This window comes from Hydra vulgaris, chromosome 09 (assembly GCF_038396675.1).
Source record: "Hydra vulgaris chromosome 09, alternate assembly HydraT2T_AEP".
In the NCBI taxonomy this organism is placed as follows: Eukaryota; Metazoa; Cnidaria; class Hydrozoa; order Anthoathecata; family Hydridae; genus Hydra; species Hydra vulgaris.
In genome coordinates this window covers 60946739-60968795 of record NC_088928.1, presented here as the reverse complement: position 1 = coordinate 60968795, position 22057 = coordinate 60946739, and the positions used below count along the sequence as shown (strand labels likewise).

Here is a 22057-nt window from a genome sequence, read left to right as displayed (position 1 = left end):
ATTTTTTTTGTAAATATTGGAAAATTAGATTTTTTATTCCGAAAAATTTAAAATAAGGCTGTCTAAAATGGTTAACATGACTGCAAAAATTGTAAGCAGTAGAGAATTTCAAAATGTTTGAGGAATAAAACAATAAAAGTTTTTCAATAGACAGTAGATAGACAATATAAAGTAGATAGTTGATAGTTCCAGTTAAAAGGATTGAATAAAAAATCATGCAATTTTAATGGGTTTTAGTAGAACAAGAGATTATCTTGCTTGGGCAGTAACCATGGTAGCGTTTGTTAAAAACAAAATACAACCATACAGAGATCAAACAGAGGCTGAAGCTTGGCAGTTAGGGGAAATACAACTAATTTTAAAATGCATTTTTGGACCTTGTCTAAGAGAGAGGATACAAACCAGCTCATATATGATTTCCCAAATATGATTTACCTGTATAAAACAGTGTTTTATACAGGGAAAGATACACGACTTATAAAGGTAGAGAATAATCAGGAGTAAGAAAACGGTAAGCACAATATAGACAACCTTAGCCGGTACTACAGTTATTATGGTCTCCATGCAAGATGCTAATGTAGAGATAGAGGACATAAATAAAAAAATATTTAAAAAATTGTGATAAATACTATCAGTAAACAACTAAGCTTTAAATTCCCTGCTATTTACTAGGTTTAATACTTATTAAGTATTAGTATACTCATGATTTCAATTGTAAAAGAAAATTTGACTCAAACATAGATAGTACTTAGCATCCTAAGCATGAAACTATGCAATGGCTTTATTCTTTTATTATTTAACAATTATTCCTTTAACCGAGTCATAACAAAGAGACCCTTAAACATAAAACAAAGCACTATTGTTAATCTCATAAACTGTTAAAAGGAATTTCGGAATATATTCATTAAGATCAATCTTACAGAATTAAAAAAAAAGTTGGAATTATGATTTGAAGCATTAAAAAAACAAGCGAAAAAAAGTTAAGCATTGTAATATTCTATTTGGAAGGATTTGACTAATTTGAGCTTTCAACATATAATGAGTATGATGAAACAGTAAGGTAAATATTCAAGTATTTATAAACTTATTTTATTTCATTAAATATATTTTCTAGGTAATTAGAATTATTTCCTACCTTAAATGTAAATAATTTTATCAATAAAAGCTTCAATAAATATAATAATCAATCAAGTTTTCAGATTAATCTTTTATCTTAATCTTCTAATCTTAGATCCAAATCTTCTATAATAATAATAATCAAATCATAAATACTTCAATCTTCTTCATTTTTTGACATAGTAGGTGCAATATTAGTAGTGTCTCTGCATTTTTAAATTTCTCAGACTCTTTAGCAGTATCAAGTTCTTTATAAATTTGACATAGACCACTGTATTTTTTAATCAATAATGCCTGCCCATCCTTGGTTTTAATATCAGTTGTCTTAGGCTTCTTCACTAATGCTTCTGTATTTCCAATAGACGTTGGGTTTACCATTATAGTATAGATAATTGAAACTTTTTACCCAAATTAAACATCTAATTATGATGAATAGTGCCAGCAGTTGAGTAAACATGTTTTTTTGCAGAAAGATTTATTTTTTTGCATTTCACAAAGTTTAAATATGTATTAAACTCAGCTTTTTGAATATACGTTTATAATAGTTTCATTTATCCCATTTTTCTACATAAAAGATGTTTCATACTGAATCTAAGTTTATTCTTTTTATCATTTTGCAACAATTTCTTAATAAGTCTTATGTTATAATCTTGGTTCAATAACTCTAAAAGCATTTTACAATACTTCAACAAAACATAAATAGTGACAATCATATTAGGCAATTTATAGACAGACTTATCATATTAGGCAATTTATAGACAGACTTATCATATTAGGCAATTTAATAGTAATGCTCATTCGAGCGTGTTTGACGCACTATTCTTGGCAGTCATTGAAACCGAGGTAATGCGAGAAAGAGTTGCACCACTTTTTTTATAAAAAAAAGTGAACAAAAGTGTATGCAAATATCTAACTTGCGTAAACTTCAAATTATGTAAAGTTAAAACATTCTAAAACATTTATTAAGTTTTACAGTTTACTTTCACTTGAAATTTGCATTGCGGCAATATTTCCTTAAATTTGATCTGTAACATTTATTTCTGTTTTTTAAAGTCTTTTATTTATTATATAACTAAAAAATTTTCATTAATCAACTTGCCAGCGTGGCGAGCTTTTTTTTTTTTATTGTTTTTTTTTTGATTTTTTTAAAATACAAAATAAAAATTTTCTGAGGTTTTATAGATATCATATACATAACATATGTAAAGATATTATACTTTATAAAACAAAAGGATTTTTAAAAAAGCTTTTTACAAATCCTTTCATTAAAGTCAAAAAGACTTTTAATATTTAAAAGTCTTTTTGACTTAAACTGTTTTGTTTTGAACTTTTGTATTTATGTTAAATAGAAAAAAAAATTGACTAGATTGAAAAAGATTGTTAATTTCTGATTGCTAAAAATACAGCAACTTCTTCTTAGACCATTAAAAATGATATACACAGCTTTTTCAAAAATCGTTGAAGCCAAAACTAGTGAGATTACTTTGTGGCCAAAAACTAGAAAAAACAAACTAGAAATAAGATTTTATTTAAATTTTTTAGGAAAATTCCTTTTATTAAAAATGTATAAAATACATTTTTTTATGGGATATATTCTAATAAAATACAAACTCTTATCCATGATATGATATATATGTACTAGTTTTATATCTTTTTGTGCAATTGCATGCACCATAATTAAAATTGATCAAAAAATGTAAGATAAATGCAAAAGCAAACTTGACATACAAAAGTTTTTTTTTGCCACTAACTGACGCCACTGCGCAAAATATTTTTGGTTTAACTTTTGGATTAGCATTTTATAGCTAAGGCTATGGTTTTTAATGGTCTAAAGTTTTTAATGATCTATGATCTTTGTAGTTCTGCCATTTATATAGTGTTATGTAAAAAGGTCTTTAAGTGTAAACTTCTTTAGCATATGTTAAGTTTGCAGGCGGTATATAAAACAAGCACGTATGATACATCTATAAAATCAGAAAACTTTAAATTTTATTTTACCAATTAAAAATCTTTTTTACTATATAATTTCTTTTTTATTACAAGTATATAAGCAAGTTCCGTGGACAAATTTTAACAAGATAATGATCCTAAGCACACTGCAAAATGCAATAAAGCATTAAAGCATATGGGCAATTCATTCATCTGAACTAAATCTAATTAAAAACCAGTTGGTCAATAATGATAAAAAGAAAAAAAGAATGTATAGTGATAATCTTTTTAATTATGTTCAAGAGGAATAAATTAAATAAAAATATATCTGTTAATTGATACTTGCAGCATGATTTTTGTACATTGGTACTTTAAATAAAATCACTCATTAAATGTTTTTTTTTTAAATTTTACTAATAAATTTTGTAAAAAATCACACAAAACCACTTCATTGTTTTTTTTGCCTTGACTGTGTAAATTTTTTGAAAATTTAAAAAAATGATAACACAAATGGTAAAATTATTTTTTTAGATTGAATATAGTTTAAATACCAATAAACAAATAAAAAAAAACATGACAAAAATTTAACTAAAATAATTTTAAATTGCAAAATGTATTTTGTAACCTTGCTGTATTTGCAGTTCTAGGTGTTTTGATTGCCTGTTCCATAGTTCCTGGCCTGCCTCCTTGTGTTCCAGGTCGTACAAATCCACTTACTGGGCGTCCTGATTGAGTTGTAGGCCTATAATATTTTAAATAAGTTAATTTTTTTTTCACCATGATAATATTTCAATTGAAATACCATAGAAAAATCACAATATTTTTATGTCTCCTGTTAAATACTTATAACTTAGAGTTTGTAAACTGTCTGGAAGCTAGTCTTGAATTTGTTAAAAATTTATAAGATTACAAAAACCCACTTCAGACTAAAAAAAGAGACAAAAAGAGTTGGATCTAGGGTTTTTTTTACATGCAGAGATCATCTAGGTCATATTCAAAAAGTCCAGAAAATACTTTGCAAAAAAAATCCTGGAAAAAATCTGGAATTTATTTACCTCATATATTAAACTGTTTAAGCTTTGCCAAATTAAAAATTTTTTTTTTTTTTTTTTGTATGAGTAATGATCTGAAAAAGTTTAAAAACATATATATTGCAAAAAAATTTAAATTTGTATTTACTGAAAACTTTTTTTGAAATCCAGAAAAACTAAAAGTTGCAAGAAATATCCAGAAAAGATAATCCCCCTCCATAAAGGGCTAGAAAAAAATTTGATATTTTCATCTATAACTAAACACATAAGAAATATTTCCTAGAGTAAAGGAGTACTTGATCGAGCTGCACAAAAAGTCACAAAATCATAAGCATGAAATAGTATTTAGTTTAAACCTTTTTTTATCAATAAACATCAAGATAATGTAGGCAAAGTTTTCTTAAATCTAGTTAATAAATACTTTTCAAAAAATCATAAATTTTATAAACTTTTCAAAAAAAGTGTGAAATAACACAAAGGTTAGTTATGGCTATTTTTTAAACATTGGCAACATTACTTCACAAAACAATTTATTCTAAACTCAATCCTCTATCGCAGGGCTCAACTTAATGGTTGGACATTGCTGCCCCTAGACTATTTTTCAGATCTGATTTATGGGGGCAACCAACCATTGTTCATTTTTAATAAAAAAATTAACAATGGTTTGTTGCCCTCCTCTAGCAGGTCTCAAGAATGGTCTGAGGAGTGGCGATGTCAAACCGTTAAAATGACCCCTGCTATCGTATAATTTTTTTAATACTTTTAATTCTATTGTGTAACTACCAACATGATCACTAAAAGCAAATTGCCAACATTAAGTTTTTCAACTTTTAAAATGTTTATATTTGTAGATAACATTTTTAAAAAACACATTAATACTAATAGTGTTTAAAAGCATTAAAAAAAAACGAAAATACTGTTATTGTAAATTGTATTTTTTGTAAACTGTATAGTGCTTAGATTGTGATTTCTAATTATAGTTTTAAATGGACAAAAAAATTAATTGTTACTTTGCAAGCAACTATAAATTTTGCTATAAAAAATCATATATCCAAGTAAAATATCTGAATAATGAAGAACAATAAAATCAAAATGTAACAATATGTAAGAATGATATTTCAATTGAATGATATTTACATTTGCAATGCCAAAATGAGTCAACAGGTAGAGTAATTCTACTTTCACAGGACATATAAAGATTGATATTACAAACAAAAATTTCTTCCTATATGAAAGTAAAGCAAATGTACTTTGGGATCCAGGCATAATTTTTATTTTGTTCAAAATCATTATTTAAAAAATAATAATAAACAACTGAGTGGTTTCTAATAAAAATTTATGTTAGCAAACTAATTTAAATTATTTTTTTAATTCATAAATTGTTTTAAAAAGCACAAACAATTGATTATCACTTAATTGTGTCAGTGATTCCCACAGCAGAAAAAGCTCTTTCTGATTCAATCAATATTAGATTAATGGTCATTAAATATTTTTCTAAACTTTTATTACATTTTCAAGTTGCCTCAAAAATGTTCATTTCTTTTTTAAGAGGTTTTTTAAATTACAGAGGTTTTCAAGAGCTACATGTTTGATATAAACAATATTAGTGTCAAACTACTTTAGTGTTATAATGTTTATAATGTTTTTGTTTTGTTTGAATAGTAAGACGAATGTTAAACTGATATTTGATTTGTGATTACAAGTGGGTTTTAAATACCAATTTAGTTAGTTTACTAAAATTTAAAAAATTTTAGTACACTAACTAAATTGGTATCTCTGCTTGGTATCAGAAAGAAAATTATTTTTTCTGCCAAATTATTTATCTAAGGTAAATGTCAGTAAACCTTCTCCACCATGTAGAGTATCTTCTGCACCAGCTAGAGTACCTTCTGCACCAGGTAGAGTAGCATTACTTCTATCAAACCTTTTCATTCCAACTTTTATTGGTTGTAGTAAAACTTTTATTGCTTTTAGTTACCTCATATTAATATTGAGAATTTCTTTTATTCAAATCTTTTAAACTATACCTTTTTCCTTACCTTATTTTTTTTTTCATCTAATATCAGTTAAAGTTCTTTATGAAACATACAGTTCTGCAAATCACCTCTTATAAATGAAATTTTACAATATTTGTAAAATTTCATTTATAAGAGGTGATTTGCAGAACATTCCACTTTTTGAACCATTTAAATCATAAAAGAAATGTTTATGCTGCTTTGTAAATCATTTGTTCATGTAACTCCTGTTGATCTGTATAATTTGTTAATGTAACTCCTGTTGATCTGTATAATTTGTTAATGTAACTCCTGTTGATCTGTATAATTTGTTAATGTAACTCCTGTTGATCTGTATAATTTGTTAATGTAACTCCTGTTGATCTGTATAATTTGTTAATGTAACTCCTGTTGATCTGTATAATTTGTTAATGTAACTCCTGTTGATCTGTATAATCATTGTAACTCCTGTTGATCTGTATAATCATTGTAACTCCTGTTGGTCTGTATAATCATTGTAACTCCTGTTGATCTGTATAATTTGAGCTACACAATTTTTTGTGTGCATATCTATTGCGATAAGATGATGGAAGGATGATCATTAATAGATAAAAACACTCTAAACCAAGTTTAATACAATAATGCTATGACAACAATCAATGATAAATTTTTCAATTTTTCTTGCTTTCAATCAATAAATTATTTTAAATAATATCATTTAACTTGGATCAATAAATTTATTTGAACAAAAAAAAGTTTTCTAAAAAAATCATTTCATAATTTGTTATACTACTTAACAATAAAAATTATTTTATATTCAGTTGGTCTAATAATCAAAAGTTTTTTATTAGAAAAATGTTTATTCATATTAGTTGATACTAATTTACTATTCCATTTTTTCACCTTAACAAAAATTTCTATTTACTTCAAGCTTTGACATCAACAAACTGCAATACTTGTGTTAACTCAGTTGTTTAACAGAAAGTTAGGTGACAGTAGACTAGAATCAACTTATTTAAAAGAAATGCAATAGTTAGGTGACAGTAGACTAGAATCAACTTATTTAAAAGCCATTAAGTTAGTATCTAAAATTAACAAAAAGTTAAATATAATGAAGAAATATATATAATAAAAGGTTATAATGATGAGACTGTCTAGTGGTCTCAAAATATTACTAATAAATAACATAGTTGTTTTATGTCTCCATAAAAAGAAGCAATTTAAAATAAATAATATAATAAAAGACTTTTATATCAAAAAATTAAACAAACATACAATAGTTTGAAACTCATAAATTTATTTATAAATCTTTTATTTACTTGTATTTAAAAAGTCTATTTTTAAATATGTTTATATTTAAATCAAATCTGATGACCACAAACAATACAAAGATCTTTTCTATAAAAGGAACTTTCAGCTTGCTCAGAAGACACAACAATCTTTCTCCTTTTAGTAGTTTAAAGTTTCCTATCAACTTTGCTGTGCAATTCAAAGCATTTTAAAATGAGACACAGCTGTTTTACAAAGAGTGGTACATTAAAAATCAGCTCATGCATTTTTAGAGTGACATTTTCCTTTGGAAAACAAGCATGGTATGTGTAAGAAAATACTGTTATATAACTAAAAAGCTTACTTATTTTAGCATCAGAATAAAATTTTCTTTTAAAAAGAATTATTTACAACTTATTAAAAACACAAAATATGTGTAAAAACCTAATACTAATCGCTGCATTATCGATAACAATACAAAGTTTAAAGTGGTTTTTTAAAGCTATTTGCAATGATTACCTAAAAACACACTACCATTGTGGCTCAATCTTCATATATTATCAAGAGCGTGAAAAAGAGTCATTTCATAAGACCCTATGTTAGTTCTTTTTACTTCGTGATTCTCGCACTCTGTTTGCAATCAATTATAGTCCATGTCTAAAACTTTTTGTTGCACTTTTATAAAAGTACTTTTTCAGAAATATTAACATCAAGATTTTCTATACTTCATCTTGACATCCTAAATACTAATAATTCTCTATATAATGCATTGCATTCACAGCCCAAGGCTTCTGCTGTATGAAAATATTCAATGCTTTCAACAGCCCACATTTCACTTGTTCTCATATCTTTGGTATTAGATAAAGATAATTCAGCCTTACAATCTAAAGTCTTACATTCCTTCGAATAAATTATACAGCTTTAACACTATTCTCAACATAACATGCAAAACAGGAGGCACTACATTTTCTAAGGCTACTATAAGAAAAATCACAGGTACAATAATTGAATAAAACTTACCTAGAGGTCTTAGGTTTCCAACATGTCTATCATCAAACAATTTTTGATTGTCAGCTTTCAAGAGATAATAATGTTCTTCTTAGAATATTAGAGCTAGCAGGTGTGAGGTATAGATGGCTTCTTAGAGATTTGATTTCAACTAGGTCTATAGAACTAGGAATGGTAGCAGATAAACACTGGAGTTCCAGAACATCAAAAATAAAATGAAAATCTTTACCTAAGAACAACTTACATTTTTTGTCTTTTAATTTAAAATTTTAAGACTGAATTCTTTTAATGTTATTGACATAATACCCAAGGACAAAAGGAATATGTTCACGCCAATTTGAACCCTGATATCTACAAAATAAATAATCATCAAACCAGATAAAGATGATTTCAAATTGACAACTTCAAATAATAATTTTGTGTACTTCGGATGTTGATCCCCATCAAAAAGGAGCTATACCTCTTCGCCAAAGGCAACATCAGAGATAAAATGGCCTTAAATTTGAAGATTATTCAATACTTTTTCAATATAAGTTGTTAATTAAACTCTCCAATATAAGTTGTTAATAAAATTTTTACCCATCGATACAGAGACTGCACGAAGTGCTTCAGTCACAAAAAGGATAAAGCATAATAGACTTTTCTTTTTTTCAACACCTTCACTTAACTTAAAAGATTACAAATAATGTAAATCAGGAGAACAAGATAAAGAAAGCGAATTCCAAAGAACTGATATTCGAGGAAAAAAACTAGACGATTAAGACTTTTTGGAGTACAAAGATGAAACCTTAGCAGATGTTAACTTTGCAATCGATTTGATTTATTGTTTCCGAGTAAGTTAGTTTAGTAAAGATTTGATATATGGTTTCTGAGTAAGTAAGGTTAATAAAAAACATGTTATCTCACAGTATCATGTTCTTTACTAACAAGCTTGTCTGCATTTCTTGTTTTTGTCACACAAAAAAAATAATACAAAACAATACAACAAAAATATTTTTTTGACAAATAGATGCACTTGATAGAAGATTTAACAACTTACAAGATATTAGTCTAATTATTCTAGATGAAAAAATCAGAGGAATTTTGTTTTTCATACTTTTTATATTAATTATATATATCATACTTCAAAATTTCCTTGCCAAAACAGTTGTTTCAATAAATTTGTTAGATAATAACTTGGGACACATTTAATGTTAAATTATCCCTTACAAATATAGATATTGATTAGGGCCTAATATAGATATATTACAAATATAGATATTGATGCAGTTTATAGGTCTTTTATTAAAGTTATTTTAGTAAAGGAAACATTTTATTTTTCAGAATACAGCAAAATGTTTAACTTTTAAATTGTTTAAAATTATAAAAAGAAAACAAAATATACTGTTTTTAATGTTTAATTTTTTACTCTTATTTTATAACAACAAGAAAATTGCATTTTTTTAAATTTTGAAATAATAATATTTAATCTATTTAATAATAAAATACTTGTTTTAAATAATAATAAAACTTTATCTTATTTAAGAATTAGGGTTCCTCAAACAAGATCCCGTTTGAGAAACTTTTCGCATAGAAAGTTGTTGACCAGGCAAAACCATTTAAATCTGGGAGAAGTTGTACAATTTATACTTCATGGAGAAATATCATATAATTTTATCATGACTGAATTCATTAAACAAGTAAAATCATGTCTAAGTGTCACAAAATTAAATGTAGAGTGTTCAGTGTCACAGAAATGGACATTCTATAGCTTTTTTAACATATACAGTCTTCTTCATTTGAAATGTAATGCCACCTCAGGAAAAAGTGCTGGCAGGGTAGTCATTTTTAAGTTAGTCTGCGCAATCTAAAAAAAATTTTTTTTCTGGTATTTAAACAAAAATAATGAGAAGAATGCTTTGAAAGAATACTAGATAAAATAATTTAAAAAAACTGGTAAAAAAAAGCTACTTTTCATAAAAATTTAACAAATGAACAAAAAAGTTTTGTTGCAATTTGAAATAACACGCTTTCATTTTTTTGGCAAGCAATTTTTTATGCGCTTGCCAAAGTTTTTGTGGACATGTGTTCGAGCCTGAAAAGATTTGAGCACAAAAGCGCTGGCTAACCAGAAAAGACTGTATATATATAATTTATCATTACATTTTGAAGATATATAAAATCACTTGCTACAGCTTCAAGTTATGTCTCAAAAAAATTTATAAATAATTAAGTTTTACTATATACATTTTATTATATAAAATATAAAACTGGCAATGTGCTGCTGAAATTCTAAGAACCAGCATGCATATACTTACACCATACCCCTCACCCCAGTAATTATTTTTTATTTAAATGTTTATTTTTAGAACTTAGTGATTAGTTTATTTTTAGAACTTAGTAAATTTAAATTTAGAACGCATTTATATACAAAGATTTTGTTTGTGCAAAGATAATATGTTACATGATAATAAATTACAAAAATATTTTTCAATTGAACTTTTTCAATATTAGAAAAACAAATTCTTTTCCAAAGGGTTAAGAACCACCCTTACAAACTTTTTTTTTTAACAACTGGCTCTATTGAGCCGGTGCAAGACCATAGCAGCATATCACTGTATAAATATATAGACATTAATATCAGTAAATTAACTTACATAAATCAATGTGTTAAAAATTTTTAAACTTTGTAGTAGTTATCATAATTCATATTACCAAATTAAAAAGGAAATATTAACTGGATCATTATATAAGTTAGTTAAATGGGTTGTCTCTAGTTTAAACTTTTGAATAAGATCTTCATATATATATATATATATATATATATATATATATATATATATATATATATATATATATATATATATATATATATATATATATATATATATATATATATATATATATATATATATATATATATATATATATATATAGAACCCTTAGATGTTATCCGAAAGTTTTTTCCATATTTTGTTGACAAAAAGTAAAAATTAAAATGCAAGACCGGAATTTTTTTTTTTTAATAATGATAGACTGCCTGCCCCAACCAAACCCTCAGTCGATGTAGCAGCACTCCCTTGCGGGTCAGGCTATTTGTCAGTCGATGTAGCAGCACTCCCTTGCGAGTCAGGCTATTTGTCAGTCGATGTAGCAGCACTCCCTTGCGAGTCAGGCTATTTGTCAGTCGATGTAGAAGCACTCCCTTGCGAGTCAGGCTATAAGATAGTCGATGTAGCAACACTACGCGCATGATTTACAGTAAAAAAAATAAAAATAAAAACATTTTATTAAAAAAAATAAAAATAAAAACATTTTATTAAAAAAAATTAAAATAAAAACATTGTCTATATTGTTAAAAACATTCAAAATGTTTTAAAAACATTCAGAATGTTTTTAAAAACATTCTGGTCAATTAAAACTTTTTGTCAACAAAATATGGAAAAAACTTTTGGACAACATATAAGAGTTCTATATATATATATATATATATATATATATATATATATATATATATATATATATATATATATATATATATATATATATATATATATATATACAGTGTTTCAAAAAATTATCTGACCAAACTAGTTTTTACCAAAAAAAAAATGTTTATGCTCTAAATTATACTAAAAGCAATGAATAGCGATACTATAATATATATATATATATATATATATATATATATATATATATATATATATATATATATATATACATATATATATATATATATATATATATATATATATATATATATACATATATATGTATATATAGAACTCTTATATGTTATTCCTATATATATATATATATATATATATATATATATATATATATATATATATATATATATATATATATATATATATATATATATATATATATAAATATAAATATATATATATATATATATATATATATATATATATATATATATATATATATATATATATATATATATATATATACAGTGTTTCAAAAAATTATCTGACCAAACTAGTTTTTACCAAAAAAAAATGTTTACCCTCTAAATTATACTAAAAACAATGAATAGCGATACTTTGTCTGTCATTTTAATTCTATTGGGAATAGTATGTTATTTAGCGTTCATATTTTTTGATTCATATTTCAGTTGGTTTATTATTTGTCCTAAAAGAAACTTAGTATTGAATAGGCTTGTAAAAAAATTATCCAACCAAGCGATACTTAGGTAAGTTTAATTAATTTTATGCAAAATTTGTTGAAATATTTTAGCAAATTTTTATGCAATTAATGAAATTGCATAACAAAAAACTGTTTTTTTTGTAGTAAAAACAAAAGTTTTGTATAAAAAAAGGTTTCATGTTCAAAGGTTCATGTTTTTTTAAGTAAAATGGTTGGAGGTAAACTGGATGGCACTGGACTGTTTGGAGGCACTGGACTGTTTCTCAGAGAAATTTTGCTGTCGATCTAGTTAATCAGGATAAAACCTATCGTCAGGTGCAGCAAGAGACTGGAATTCCTCATAATACAGTATCCGTCATAATGAAGAGGTATAACTTGATCGGAAAAACAGCCACAAAAGAAGGGCAGGGTCGCAAAGAAAAGACTTCTAAGAGTTTTGATAGAAACTTAATTATACAAGTCAAGAAAATTTGCTTCATTTCTGCTTGAAAACAGGCTGAGCAAGCTGAAGAGAATTATGGAATCAAATTATCCCATCAGACAATCAGAAATCATATCTGAGACCAGGGATTTCAAGGACAACTTGTGCTTAATAAACCATATTTGAATAAGAAACACATGAAAAGAAGATTGAAGTTTTCTAAGAAGTTCAAAAACATGCCGTTAAGTTTCTGGAAAAAGATCCTGTGGAGCGACGAATCAAAATTTAACTTAAAGTCATCTGATGGAGCCCAAAAAGTTTGGAGAAAAGCCAGAGAAGCCTACAAAATAAGCTGCATGAGAAGAACCGTCAAGTATGGTGGCGGTAACGTGATAGTATGGGGTTTAATGGCTTGGAAGGGTGTTGGAAAACTCCAATTTATTGATACTATAATGGATCAGGTGCAATACAAAAACATCTTAAAGCAAAGTTTGTAAAGCAAAAGTCATCTGCTCGAAAACTTTGGCTAGAATCTGATTTTACATTTCAGCAAGATAACAATCCCAAGCATAGTGCCACTAAAAGCAAGGAGTGGTTTGCTGAAAATAATGTTGAGGTCTTGGAATGGCCCACACAATCACCAGACCTTAATCCCATTGAACATTTGTGGGAAATTTTAGACCGAAAAATTGGAGATCGGTCATTTTCCAAAAAAGATAACTTCAAAGTGACATTTGAAGAAGCCTGGGAAAAGATTCAACCAGAAGAAACAAAATCTTTAGTCGAATCAATGCCTAGACGTCTAGAAGCTGTAATCCAAGGAAAGGGAGGCCCAACAAAGTATTAAAATAACTGTTTTGTTATATAATAACTTATTATGAAACAAATAATGTGTTTAGTCGAATATTTTTTGACAATAAAAAAACAACCTAAGTTCCATTATTTTAAGACTGAAAACTTTGTGACTCATATTTTACATTTAAAAAAAAAAATCTATTTAAAAACATGTTCTTTTATTTTTATTAATCTTGAGTTTACCAAAAAAGTCTAAATTTATGAAAATACAGCACTTTTTTTAAGAAAAATATTTAAAAAAATATTGGTTGGATAATTTTTTGAGACACTGTATGTGTATATATGTATATACATATATATATATATATATATATATATATATATATATATATATATATATATATATATATATATATATATATATATATATTTATATTAGGGTGGCCCTTATTTTTAAACTTTCAAATTGTTTAGCTCCCAACCCCATTTCTTTTTCCAATCATGAAAAAAATGATCTATACAATATTTTAGCGTAATCAGACAACTGTAAGTGGACCTTCATTGCCATGAACTTTTGAAATTTTTGCCCTGAGAGTCATTTTTGAGGTGAAAAGTTTCAAAACTGTTTTCAAAACTGTTTGCGCTGCTTGTGTAAAGTCACTTTTAGATTGTCTTCTTTTTAGACAGTAAAATGGCATCAAGTTCATCTGGGATTTCGTCACAGAAGTTAAGAAAAGATTTTCATGTCTGTCTTGTTGGCTACATTTTAAATCAAATCGTCTGAGCCAAATTGCCTTCGAACCGGCAAGTTTTACGCGTTTTCCTCTACAATGTAAGAGTTGTAAAGCTTACAACAAAAGAAAGTGCAATACTGGTTATTCAAGAAGTTTCCATTTTTTGGGCAAAAAGCACGAATTCCTACTAAAAGAAATGACCACTGTGTTGAGAAGTTACTGAAACTGTATGATGAATGGAAAGGCTTACAAAAGAATTTGATGAGAGGTGCAGGCAAAGACAAAGAAAAAAGAGATATCTTTGTAGATAATATGGATGATCTGTTTGACATATCTCATTCAGAAGCTTTGGAACAGATGAAAAATGAAGAGGATAGGAATTTCTTAATTCTTCAGCACCAAAAAGGACTACCAGGGTCTATGCTTGGTGTGGATCACAAACTAAAACACAAGGAAGAAAGGGCACTGAAGCGCACTGTAATGGAAACTGCCAGGAGAAAAAGGACTTATGAAGAAATGGAACAATATTTTGGTACTCATGAGCTTTCTACATCAAAAACTGATTATTCAGCATCAAGCAGTGAAGACATTGATAGTGGTGATGACAGTGAAAGTTCACCTGCCATTGTTAAGCAAATATCATCAGCAGGAGCAGCAGCAAAAGTTCCAACAACATGAGGTACATTGCCATTTTTCCCTCCTCGTCTTGCAGAAATTTTTGATAGGTGCAAAATTACTGATAGAAATGGGGTTTACATATTAATGGCTGCTGCAGAAGCGTTTGGATGTGATACTACCTTTCTACACAAAAACAGCAGAGAGATGATTACCGAGAATTGTTGGAGTTAACAATGATCTTTCTTGGTGGCATTCCGAAGAAGGGAATATCGTTTCGTATACCAGGAGCTTTAAGTCATGCTAGATAGATGGCAAAGGCAATTTATGCATTCAAGATATACCTGTCTCCAAATCAATTTCAGTTATCACATACGAAGATGAACTCTTTAAGAAGAATATGTATGTTCCTTGCTTGAGTGTACGTTCAAGCCTGGTTTCTATCATCAGAAGCAATTACAGCATCATATCATGATTTCCTATTTATGTGCCAACTGATTAATTATCGAGACATAGATCCACAAGTCAGTAAAGCTGCTGCAAAGAAACTTTCTAACCACCTCTGGTACTTAGTTCCCAAAACTGTTGCATTCACCTTATTTGGTGACAATGTTCCACCAGCAGTTAAGGCTAATATGGCTCAAGTTTTGCTTGAGAAAGATGAAAAGGCGGAGGAAGAAAAAAATTAAGTCAAGAGATACATTCTTGCCGAAAAAGACTTTTCTTCCTTTCCAAACATTGAGTTTCCATCTATGTTAACTCCTGGTACAAAAACATTCTTCAACAGATTTTCTCTCAGCACCGATTTTCTGAACAAAGACCTTCAGTATGGAAGGATAATCCTGGTTACAAAAGTGGAATTGAAAAACTTAAGAAAATAGTGGTTGTGAATGTTGCGGAAAGAGGAGTCAAACTCATTCAGGATTATAATAACATTCTCACCAATGAACAAAACTGAGAAACAATTTGTTTTACAGATCGTTGCAGGAGACCGTAAAAAGTACCCAACTGCTACTAAATCCTGTCTTATGAAACAGTAATGTTCAAGGGTCATTGGTTCACATTATAGTTTGATTCTATGGACGTTATTGTTGTACATGAAAATGCTTTTGCCTTATAGCTTTTTGGTGTAGTAAGTAAGAACATGGTCGATATAGACAAGAGTATGTCGCTTTTGAATGGAATTAATCATTATGCATATTATGTTCCAACTTAAAGGCGTTTGAGGGTCGCCTTGCAGTTGTCTGATTGAGCTGAAATTTTGCACAGTTCCTCATTTGGTTGATTGGAACAGGATCAGGGGTTGGGAGGTGCAACATTTTCATTTTCGAAAATTTCAATACAGCTAAAGGCCACCCTAATATATATATATATATATATATATATATATATATATATATATATATATATATATATATATATATTTATATATATATATATATATATATATATATATATATATATATATATATATATATATATATATGAGTGGTACCATAATTCAACTTTTTTGTCAATATTCATGTCTTAGAGTTATAGGGAAAGGAATATATTTATACTAAGTCACCTTATGTTGTAACAGTGGAATGCGATTTATTTTTATATTAATATTTTTTGAATTAATTAGTTATTGTCAAGCTATTTGTTTCAATGTGCTATACTATTATATAACTTAATATTTTAGTAAATTTTTAAAAAATAAACTATTATAAAACTTTTTTTTTTTAAATAAACTATTATATATATATGTTATTATAACTATTATATATATTATATTATAACTATTATATATATTATATTTTATTTTTAAAATAAACTATTATATAAACTTTCTTTTAAATAAACTGTTATATAAATTAAAAATATGTAAAAGTTGCTAAAAATACATGACAGGAGAACTAGGCATACCTAACTGCGGGACTAGGGCCTCCTTTTATATTTTTAAAATAAACTATTATATAAACTTTCTTTTAAATAAACTGTTATATAAATTAAAAATATGTAAAAGTTGCTAAAAATACATGACAGGAGAACTAGGCATACCTAACTGCAGGACTAGGGCCTCCATTGTTATTGTTTGTTTGTTTTAATGATGTTCCTGGTCCTAATTAGATCAAAAAGACAATAAAATTTCAAGGAATAAATAATAATCGCAATAATAATAATAAAATTTATAAATAAGTTAAAAGCAAATAAATGACAAAACAACAATGATATGATCAGCAATATGAAATCATCCCCCATCAAAAAATAATAAATTTTAAGAGACTTTAAATCCCCTAAACTTGATTCTCAAAGATATAACTTTTAATTTTTGGTTTAATAAGTTTCAAAATACTTTGCTATGCTCCTGGACACCAATGACCCTGATTAAATACGACTCCAGAGTTATCTTTCAGACTTTACATCCCTTTATATGACAACAAATAAGAAGTATATGATTAAATAATGAAAACTTACATAAGTAATTTTTCATTATTTAATTATATACTTCTTATTTGTAAGTAAATAAGTTAACCAACAAACAAGTTACAAACAAACATGCTACAAGTAAATAACTTAAAAAATAAAAGTTACAAAGTATATAGGTTCTGATGACTAGACAAATAAGAAATAATTACAATTGAAGTAACAATTAAAAAAATCATACTGGTAATTTGTGCAATAGCTGTATCATCCATTAGTAACTCAGCTATACCCTCTTCATCTACTTCAACTTCATCTACGTAAACTTGTTCAGTTAAAACACGAGTTTTTAATGACCATGCAGCCTAGATTACAAGCAGAAAATTTAATATTTTGTATATCTCTTCAAAGCTTAGAAGACTCTAGAATTAATATTTATTTTATATTTTATAATATTTTCATGTGTATATATATATAGTATTGTTTTTCTCTAAACCTTATATATACTATATAATTAGGGTGACCATTGTCCTGTTTTTTTTGTAGGAGAGTGCATTGCTAAACTAACTAAAATTACTTTAGCGCTTGGCTCTCCTACATAAAAACTGAGACAATGGTCACCCTATATATAATACAAACAAAGCCGATGTGCTGAAAAGACAAGTTGAGCCTAGTACTTTTTGTGTCATGGTATGATTTCACTGTAATTCGTGGTTACAGTCAAATCTCACTGTAACTCAGTTCTTTACCACTACACAACTAAAAAATTAATATAAATAAATAAAATAATTAGAAGACTATATAGATTAGTATTAATTAAAATCATAACTGTAAGTTAAAAAAAAAGGTTTTTCATAATGGGTCTAAAGTAAAGCAAAATTATATGAAAATTTCAAAACTGATAATTATATTATAAATAACTTATTGAAAAGAAAGTTATTATAAAAAAATTGATAAAAGATAAGCATTATTTTTATATATTAAAATCTATTATATTAATTTTAAAATTTATACACTTGATTCCAACCTAAGATCTTTCTATTTTTGTTTTAATATGCAAAAGCAACACTAGTTCAAGTGTTAATGTTCTTCCAAGTGTAAAATTAGTTGTAGTAAACTATGAAATAAATACTGAAGACATTTTGATGTTGTAGGGTAAGAACACTATAGGCCATTATAAGCGGTAGCAGTGAAGTAGAATAGTGATCGCTTTGTATATGAGTGATACCATTGTTCAACTTGTTTGTCAATATTCATGTTTCAGACAGGGATTGAAATATACTTTATGTTGTCACACCTTAACATAAAAGGATCTTTACTCCAACTAAGTTTGAAACAAACAATTCTATAAAAAATACCTGATCATAGGGATTCTTAGAAAGTATATTTGACAGTATTTCCAAACAGTTATCAAATCTTTTTCTTCTAAAGTAACTCATGGCAATATACATAGGATCCATATTTTAATAAGTAGCTAATCTAAATACTTGATTGAAAGATTTTGTATGATTTTAAATTCAATACAAATTGAATTGAATTTAGAATCATTCCAAATCTCATTTTAAAATAATTTAAAATATCTATAAATTCATTTAAGCTTCTAATTTAGTTAATTGAACTCATATATGTTAAAAAAAGTCTTAAAAAATTGAAAATAAACAATATATTGAAAAATTAATTAAAGCCGAAAAATTGCGTATGCGCGCAATTTTTCGGCAAACTTGCGAGAGTCGCATTTTTGAATGTATTTGTGGCAACATAAATCGCAATATCTACCTTTTGCTTTAAAAAATTTACTACCCCAATGCACCATATACTCACCAAAGTTACTTGTTAAGTTACAAACATTTCGGTAGAACAGTTTTTTTGTTTTATTGAAAGTTACGGCTTTTACGCCGGAATTACGTCTAGAGGTTTTTTTTATTTGACAAGAAAGCTTATCTTCAGAATTAATTGTGAAGATAGGCTTTCTTGTCAAACCCAAAAGCGATTCTACAAATAAAATTGTGTCGAATACCCTACTCGCCGACTAAATTTCTAAAAAATACCGACCATAACTTGAAAATCATCTAGTTTGGGGGAAGGGGGTGGAACATGCACACACCCACTAAAATCGCCTCTAGTCAAACTTCTATCCGAAGTTAAGCGTTCTTTACGTCTGATAATTCTAATTCATAGTTTTTTTTTTATTATTATTAATTGCCTTCAATAAACAAAAATTACAGAGCTTTATTAAAAATATAATCGGCAGGACTCAGTGACGGATCAAGGATTATTTGGTGTTTGAGCTAACTTCCAAACATGGAGCAAACTCCAAACATTTGTATGATTATACTTATGTCAAATAATGATGCTTCGCAAAAAATTGCGATGATTGGAGGCTGGGAACAAAAAAGCTCTTTAACTTCATCACCAAACACCAAAAGATCCTGGATCCGTCACTCTCAAAAGATCATACAATTTTTGATGATAACTTTTACAATAATAATTAAAAAAAAAATCATAAATAAATAGATAAACAAAAACTATATACAACTGTTGAGTTACAGCTGCACCAAAAATATCGAAAGTATAATAAAAAGCCACACCAAGAAAATTAGTTCAGAAAGACCAAAAGAATACCCACCCTTCAATTGTATAAAGAAAGAAAACTGCCCTATAATAGGAAAATGTAAAGCCTCTAATGTTATTTATAAATGTATAGTATCCCCCCTAACACCCCAGAAAAAATATATATTGGCCTGGCAGAAGGTGAATGGAAGAAAAGATGGGCTAACCACAAACACTCATTCACAAATAAAAAGATGAAAAATTCAACCACCCTTTCAAAGTATATATGGCAGATAAAAGAAAACTTAAAAATAACACCAAAATTAACTTGGTCAATAATTAAACAAGTCCCCGCCAACAGCAACGTACCAAAAAAATGCTTGCTTTGCCTTCGTGAAAAACTTTGCATAATATCATACAAAGGAAAGCAAAAATTAATTAATAAAAAAACAGAAAATATTTTTAAGTGCCGTCACGAAAACAAGTTCTTGCTTGACAACCATGAGCCCAAAGATTAAAAAACCAAACCACGCTCGCAAATAGTTATAGTTTTATAATTGTTTTTGAACGCCACGATGTTTATTGAGTATATTTTTTAACAAAAAAAAATAATGTATTTTTTACCTGATGATTGCTAAACGCATGAAACTTTTAGTAGTAAAAATCATGTAGTTATTTTTTTAATCTCGTCAAAAAATCAATTATATATATATATATATATATATATATATATATATATATATATATATATATATATATATATATATATATATATATATATATATATATATATATATATATATATATATATATATATATATAATTCTTTTCCTTTCTTTATTTTTTCTTTTCGCCTTCAATATTCAGAGCACCATTTCTCAATTATTGAAATCATTCAAACTTCCTCCGTACAACTTGTTTCGTCCCTCTGTGCAATCGGACTGCCCTATTTAAATCACATCAATTGACGATTATTTAAAAAATCCTTAGATGGACGAAGAGTGAGGCAAGTTTCCATGACACACTTTGATTAAATTTAATATATAGAATATGAGTAATATAACATAACTTTTTTTTCCCGTGAGGTCTACAAGAACACACAACTGAAACAAACGTGAAAATACACAATAAGCTACTGAATGATATTAAATCACAGAAAAATGTAATTTATTTGAAAAATTTTAATTAAAAGGGTCTAAACTAAGAACGAATTTTGTTTTAAAAAAAAGGAGAAGGGGAAGGGGTCCCAATTTTATGACATATTTTAAGGGATGGGGGTGGGAAGGGGTATAGGAAAAAGGACAACCGGTGACATAGGAGGGGAGAGAGCAAAAATTGTCTAAGAGAAGGTGACGTTCTTTATGACAACTTTTTTCTTTATTTAACACCCCCATATGTTTATATATATATATATATATATATATATATATATATATATATATATATATATATATATATATATATATTATATATATATATATATATATATATATATATATCAGGTAACCAAAAAAGTTTGTGCGGTTTTGCAGATCCATAAATAAATACACATAAAAACAGTTTTAATAAAGTTTATTCTGAAAAATAGTCTCCTTCTCCCATCGCGAAACAAGCTGGTATATTCCATTTCTATAAAAGTCTTGAGTTTGGTAGCTAAAAAATTGAATTAACTTATTTTCGAGTTCTTCTCTATTTCGAAACTGTCGATTCCTCATATGATTATTCAGGGCCAAAAACAGGTGATAGTCGCATGGCGAAAGGTCTGGTGAATACGGAGGGTGAGGTAGAATCTCCCATTGTAAACGGGCTAGAGTTTCCCGCAAGATTTTTGCGGTGTGCGGTCTGGCGGTGGAATACAACACCTTTTCTGTTTGCCAAAGCTACTTGTTTTTGGTGAAGAGCAACCAAAACTCTATCCAATTGGGCTGAGTATATCTCAGCAGTAATATTTTGTCCACTTGGTAGCTACTCATAGTGAATGATACCTGCTGTAGTCCACCATACACACAGTAACCTATTGTTGGGGAATGCTTGGTTTAG

General features: G+C 27.4%; 1 protein-coding gene across 1 annotated transcript in view; it reads right to left on the bottom strand.

Annotated features, from left to right (window-relative positions):
* The window catches only part of LOC100204960 (tetratricopeptide repeat protein 8), a 31862-nt gene extending 12886 nt beyond the window's left edge, over positions 1-18976 (bottom strand). Inside the window, exons 1-4 of the mRNA XM_065806249.1 lie at positions 18826-18976; positions 17712-17832; positions 17105-17165; positions 3671-3787 (exon numbers count right to left, since the gene is read on the bottom strand). Of these exons, the coding sequence (XP_065662321.1) occupies positions 3671-3787; positions 17105-17165; positions 17712-17832; positions 18826-18927 (401 nt within the window). The 5' untranslated portion in view covers positions 18928-18976. The remainder of the gene's footprint in view (positions 1-3670; positions 3788-17104; positions 17166-17711; positions 17833-18825) is intronic.
* Between the last annotated feature and the right edge of the window lie 3081 nt (positions 18977-22057).